This window comes from Centruroides sculpturatus, unplaced genomic scaffold (genome assembly GCF_000671375.1).
Source record: "Centruroides sculpturatus isolate CEXI.00-Female unplaced genomic scaffold, Cexi_2.0 scaffold238, whole genome shotgun sequence".
Classification (NCBI taxonomy): Eukaryota; Metazoa; Arthropoda; class Arachnida; order Scorpiones; family Buthidae; genus Centruroides; species Centruroides sculpturatus.
The window spans coordinates 493,035-500,020 of record NW_019384806.1 but is presented as its reverse complement, the minus strand read 5'-3'; the positions used below and the strand labels follow the sequence as shown (position 1 = coordinate 500,020).

At 34.4% G+C, this 6,986-nt stretch overlaps 2 protein-coding genes across 2 annotated transcripts; both read right to left on the bottom strand.

Annotated features, from left to right (window-relative positions):
* Nucleotides 1-876: 876 nt before the first annotated feature.
* LOC111629667 lies at nucleotides 877-2,835 on the bottom strand. The gene has a single exon (XM_023373551.1). It carries the CDS (start codon nucleotides 2,833-2,835, stop codon nucleotides 877-879), a length of 1,959 nt encoding a protein of 652 aa, XP_023229319.1.
* A 1,746-nt stretch (nucleotides 2,836-4,581) lies between these two features.
* Nucleotides 4,582-6,389, bottom strand: LOC111629688. Its single transcript, XM_023373576.1, has 2 exons — nucleotides 5,993-6,389; nucleotides 4,582-5,804 (listed from the first exon to the last, which is right to left on the bottom strand). The coding sequence occupies exons 1-2, from the start codon at nucleotides 6,193-6,195 to the stop codon at nucleotides 4,757-4,759; spliced, it is 1,251 nt and encodes a 416-aa protein (XP_023229344.1). The 5' UTR covers nucleotides 6,196-6,389; the 3' UTR covers nucleotides 4,582-4,756.
* Nucleotides 6,390-6,986: the final 597 nt, after the last annotated feature.

Genomic DNA, 6,986 nt, shown 5'->3' with positions numbered 1-6,986 from the left:
TTATTAAGTCTCCTTTCGATATGTTATCATTTATCCATTTCAATTTACGAAATTTCTGCTCGACCCACTCGAGAAGTCCATGCACCAAATCAGACACATCCATCCCGTAAAAGTAGGAGCACATCAATAACTTGTACATGGTAGTTTCTTCACACGATTTGAAATCGTCGGTGTCGAATAAGTCGTATTTGGACACAGTAAAATATTCCCAACAGCGATATTTCAACTGTTTTTCGTCGTGACTGCATGCCAAATCGTGGACACGGCAAAAGTTTCTAGGCAGAATCGACCGTGCGAAATAATATAAACACATTCGTTCCAGGTCTCTGATGAAGAAACGTTTGCTGATTAAGTAGGGGAGAGCGGGGCTACAAGTTCCGTTTTTTATTCAACCTCATAATTTGTTAATGAAACTTAATTCTAGCATAAGTATTGAGATATTAAAATTTACTAATATATCTAACTTTGCTATTAAGACAGTTTTTGGGGTTTTTTTTGGTAAGATTTTTTATAATTAATAATACAATACCTAAAGTCAGAAAGTAACAACTTACCCCGATTCGGGGCTAGTTGTTAACAGGGTGGGGCAAGTTGTTACGAGATCTATGGAAGGTGTAATATGTAAAAAAAAAACAATAATTTATTTAACTAAGTACGTATTTAAGGACTAATCAATAATATCTTATGAATAATTAGTTGTTTTTCTTAAATTTATTATAAACTAAACATTTTTACATTTTAACATTTATAATTTTTACTTAAAGATTGAAACATTAACCATTATATTAGCTTAAGTAGCTAATCAGCCTTGAAATTATCAATTATCAGTCTTCAATCATATCAGAAAGTCGTCTTTGACTGAAAATAATATTATATTTATAAATCATCACAAGATTCATCAGAACCGCAATTCGGACAAAAGTATGTTAACATGTCACGATATTTTCTACATCTGGAATGGGCCCAGTTCTTACATTCTTGACACTGGATCCATTCTTCACCAGAACGTGAGTTAGAGTAACGGTCACAGCAGACTAAACAATAATACTCTAAACTATCCTCTTCATTCTCAGAACTTTCACTGCTCATTTGTACAACCTGTCGTTTAATGGACTTCCTCTTTCCTTTTCCTTTTAGCGTTCTCTTGTCGTTCCCTTTTATTTTATTCCCTTGATTTCTCTTTACCCTTCCCTTTCCTTTATTTTTTCTTACTTCTTCATTATCAATGCTTACCTTCCTTTTTTTGCTTTGCTCTTCTGCCAGGGCTTGTTTCTCAGGAGTGTCTGTTAAAATTGCGGATTTTCTACGACATCTCTTGGTCGTTCCACTCCGTGGTGGTGCCTTTGGAAAGGGACGAATTGCTTCTGGGGAGAAAGGAACATCCTTTCCAAGTCCTTGTACAACACCAGAAGTTGTAGACAAATTTACAACTCCTGATGGCCCTGGTTGATCCAAGATTTGTCTTTCGTCAATAATGCTTACAGTTTCACGTGCATTGTTGGATTTATCTATACTAGTTTCTGCCTCTGAAACTTCCATATCAATTATATCAATATCATTTATAGGTGTGATGCCTGCAGAGACACTCTCATGCGTTGGAGCCAAAGGGCGATCTGTGACGAAAGATGGAGCAAAGTCGTCTTCAGTGAAAATATTAGGATCATATGGCCAAATGCCAGCCTTTTTAAAAGAGCTCATTATATTGATAGGAGTTGCTGCAATTGGCAACGCATATTTTACGATTTCAGGGATCTCATATATTGACATTGTCTTGCCAGGGTTGCTGCGTAGCCAGTTGTCTTGAGCCTTTGCACAATAATTTTTAAACGGTGCATTCACTCCAACGTCCAATGGTTGCAGACGGTGTGTACAATGAGGCGGGAATGACAGCATTACAATGGAGTTAGATTTCGCTTTTTCTACCACATTGATATCGACGTGAGATTGGTGATTATCAAGCAATAACAAAACTGGATCTGAAGGTGATGGTCTGGTGTGTTTGATGAAGTGATCCATATATATGAGGAACTCCGTAGCTGTCATCCATCCAGAGCTATTTCCTGCACCAATGGATTCCGGTGGTCCGCCTTTGATAAACAAATCCTTGTATTTAAGTCGAGGGAAAATAAACATTGGAGGAACTGTGTGTCCTAATGCATTTGCTGCCAGTTCTACGGTGACTAATGAACCTCGTTCTGCAGATACTATAGCTCCAACTTGCTTAGTTCCTTTTTTGGCAATAATTTTCTTTGGCTTTAGCACTGTTGTAACGCCAGTTTCATCTAAATTATATATTCTCGAGGGCGGAAATTTATATTTATCCAACACTGTGCCTAGCTTTGTAAAAAATTCGTTAATATTGTGCTTATTAAAAGATGATGCTCTGCTAGCACTTGTCGATTCCGGGGCTCTAATCGAGAGTTGAGGGTTTCTCTTTAAAAAACCAGTCAGCCAATCTGGACCAGCTTTTTTATTCTCATGCCAAGATGGTGGAATATCAGAGGCGTTGAATTTCTGTGCACATTCATATGCTAATTTTCGCACTTCCTCTGGTAGAAGACCAAAGAAAATTGTTGCACATTTTAACAAATATTCTGCTAACTTGTTTTCCTGTTCTTCACTAAAGACCAATCTTACTTTTTTGTAGCCAACCACAGCGTTTTCTACTCCAGATTTCAACTTCTTTACAAATCTGTATAACGTCATATGACAAATATCTAATTCTCTGGCAACAGTTTTTATTTTTTTACCATCTTTAATAACTGCATCTGCAGCTCTTTGCATCAACTCCTGAGATACAGAACCTCGTGTTGATTTTCGAATATAAGTCCGCATACTGTAAAAGAAAAAAAAAATATTACTGTATTTTTACTGCATTGCCAGTACAGATGAACTGGGGCAAGTTGTTCCAAGGTCACAACATGCCCCCAAAGAAGGGAACATCTAGCCCCAATAACACATGGGTTCAAAACAGCAACTACTAGATTAGGTTACGAGACATACACGGTTTTAGCATTTATATCAAGATACCATATATATTTTTGAATAAAAAATACCAAACAACTAATCGCTAATTATTTAAATTCGCCAGATATACCAAAAATATCAAACACGAAAATATTTACTTACGTGGATCAGCGACGTACAGGCTCCTTTTCCAATGTACTGGACGTCACTGGCCTAACTAAGATGGCTGTTGTCGATGCACAGAAACATTCGATTTCATGACGTATTTACTAATTATTATTATTTTTTTCCTTATGAAGCTATTTCAATGGCAACAACTTACCACGGGAACTTTTAGCCCCGTTCTCCCCTACAGTTCGAATCCATTATCCACAGAAGGGTAATTAAAAACGTCTATCTCCAAATATCTAAAATAAAAGTACACTGTATAAGGTTATAAAATTATACATAAATTATTTAAAATAATATAAAGTAGACCCCGCCATACAAGTTTTCAGGTTTACGCAATTGGAGATCAGAAAAAAGTTAATAAAAGAGTTAATTGTACACTAAATTAGTGTTAAATAATAACAACTGTACAAACCTGAAAAATTCATTGAGCATTTCCAACGTCAGGGGCAGTTTGAGAATAAATTTCCTTTCGTTGGGACACACAATTATGAAGTTATTCAGTAATCCTCCCTTTTCTATCAAGCGTTCTCGTAATACTACAACAGATTCTCCATTATCGTTGAGTAAAGTCACTTCATTCAAGTTAAATATTTCTTCCACTTCTACCTTTGACATCTTCCTTTATACTAAATCAATAATATTCTCGCCGATTTAAAGGGATAATATCGAATATTTTCCAAATTTTACCGAACGATTACTTTTCTAATGCTTTGCAGTGTATTTTCCCTTACGTTACATTCACCACCAAATTAGAAAGGATTACCTCGTTTGTCTCCCACTTTATATGCAAATTAGTTTATTTGAGGGATTGATGCTGAATTTTTCGCAAGTGTTATTGTACGTAAAATATTTATATTTTATAAATAATATAATGTTGAATAATTATAACGTTATTTAAACTTCCGTTTATTATTTTTTCCAGTGACATAACAGCAAGAGGCGTTACTTTTCACCTCCTATTTATTACAAGAGACCTCTGACAAGATGGTTACTAGTTTGAATAGTGTTACTCAGCATTAAAATAAGCCAACCAGAGTTTAAAAGGCGTTTATAAGTAGCTATTCTACAACCAATTAGCTGCAACAATCTTAAATATGATACGCTGCATTATAATTATCATGAACTACACATACATAAATACAAATACATACAAATACATAAATTTGTATTTATTATTATTATACTTTCATTGTGGTAAACATAGTTGTAGTTTGCTCTACAATACGAACAGCTGTTAGATTAATTATTGTTTGCATAAAATAGATTTATTTTCCTTTTAATATTGCTCGTAATACTTGATTACAGTCGACCTCCCCTATAACACTGTTAATTATTCCGTTTTATATGAATTCCATGTTGTACGAGTCACTTAGATTTTACAAATACGTGTGCCAGGCTGTGAACTGATCACGTATTTGTAAAATCTAAGTGACTCGTACAACATGGAATTCATATAAAACGGAAAAATCAAAAGTGTTAAAGGGGGTCGACTGTATTTCCTCCATTAACACATGGAAAAATATTCGTAAGATCATATAAAGCTATACAAAAGGTGAAAGAAAACATTTGTCGTTCTAAAAATGCATAAATTATCCAATAAAAAGCATGTTTACAAGTTTTAGAAAGTAAGAGAAATACCAAAATTGAATGTTGTTTCCTTTTCTAAAAGTCTTGTAGCCTGAGCTCTGAAATCGTAGATCGGCTGATATCTACAACTGCATTTTAAAACCTGTATCAAGGTGGTTTTTATTTCTTCCTTCGGAATCTTAACTAAAAATATGTGAAAATTGCCCCTCTTCAAGTATTTCAGCTTTGGAAAACGTACTACTCCATCCATAGTACAAACGTGTCTTTCGTATACGAAATCCTGTGAATAGGTCGACTTTACACCCATCAAAACCTCTACTCCTTTATGGTTTCGATGCTTTATTGGCAGTTGAAATGCACATATAACACAATTTTCAGGAACCCACAAATCGGCCATAAACCGAAAATGTACCTTCATCCTTGTGTTTCGTTTTAATTCTTCCGTAGTCCTAAAGTTTCCGACAACTATAGGATAATAATCGAAAATTTCTCGCTGTGCAGAGTAAGCAGATATAACTGATGGAAGGGTGGCTACATTCTTATGAGTTTGATAATTTCTTATGGATTCAACTTCCTTTGTCGAAATGCAATCTGGTGTAATGTAGGTAAAAAGACGTTCTATTAACTCTGGTGTTATAATAAAAAGTCTAATTAATGGAAGGAAAGGTCTTATTAAGTCTCCTTTCGATATGTTATCACTTATCCTTTTCAATTTACGAAATTTCTGCTCGACCCACTCGAGAAGTCCATGCACCAAATCAGATTCATCCATCCCGTAAAAGTAGGAGCACATCAATAACTTGTACATGGTAGTTTCTTCACACGATTTGAAGTCGTCGGTGTCGAATAAGTCATTTTCGGACGTAGTAAAATATTCCCAACAGCGATATTTCAACTGTTTTTCGTCGTGACTGCATGCCAAATCGTGGACACGGCAAAAGTTTCTAGGCAGAATCGACTGTACGAAATAATATAAACACATTCGTTCCAGGTCTCTGATGAAGTAACGTTTGCTGATTAAGTACAGTTCGAATCCTTTATCCACAGAAGGGCAGTTAAAAACGTTTATCTCCAAATATCTAAAATAAAAGTACACTGTATAAGGTTATAAAATCATACATAAATTACTTAAAATAATATAATATATATACATATATAGACCCCGCCATACGAGTTTTCAGGTTTACGCAATTGGAGATCAGAAAAAAGTTAATAAAAGAGTTAATTGTGCACTAAATTAGTGTTAAATAATAACAACTGTACAAACCTGGAAAATTCATTGAGCATTTCTAATGTCAGGGGCAGTTTAAGAATAAATTTCCTTTCGTTGGGACACACAATTATGAAGTTATTCAGTAATCCTCCCTTTTCTATCAAGCGTTCTCGTAATACTACAACAGATTCTCCATTATCATTGAGTAAAGTCACTTCATCCGAGTTAAATATTTCTTCCACTTTTACCTTTGACATCTTCCTTTACACTAAATCAATAATATTCACGCCGATTTAAAGGGATAATATCGAATATTTTCCAAATTTCACCGAACGATTACGTTTCTAATGCTTTGCAGTGTATTTTCCTTCACGTTACATTCACCACCAAATTAGAAAGGATTACCTCATTCGTCTCCCACTTTATATGCAAATTAGTTTATTTGAGGGATTGATGCTGAATTTTTCGCAAGTGTTATTGTACGTAAAATATTTATATTTTATAAATAATATAATGTTGGATAATTATAACGTTATTTAAACTTCCGTTTATCATTTTCTCCAGTGACATAACAGCAGGAGACATTACTTTTCACCTCCCATTTATTACAAGAGACCTCTGACAAGATGGTTACTAGTTTGAATAGTGTCACTCAGCATTAAAATAAGCCAACTAGCGTTTAAAAGATGTTTATAATTAGCTATTTTACAACCAATTAGCTGCAACAATCTTTACAATGGGGAGTATCCAGTTTCAATGTTACAGGATTGTGAAAAGACACTTATAACACTGTTAATTATTCCGTTTTATATGAATTCCATGTTGTACGAGTCACTTAGATTTTACAAATACGTGTGCCGGGCTGTGAACGGTTCACGTATTTGTAAAATCTAAGTGACTCGTACAACATGGAATTCGTATAAAACGGAATAATTAACAGTGTTATAGGGGGTTTCGACTGTATAACATTACAAACTAAATATTGGCATCACGTTATCTACATTTAATTATCAATATTGGATAATTATTATTATTATAATTATTATTA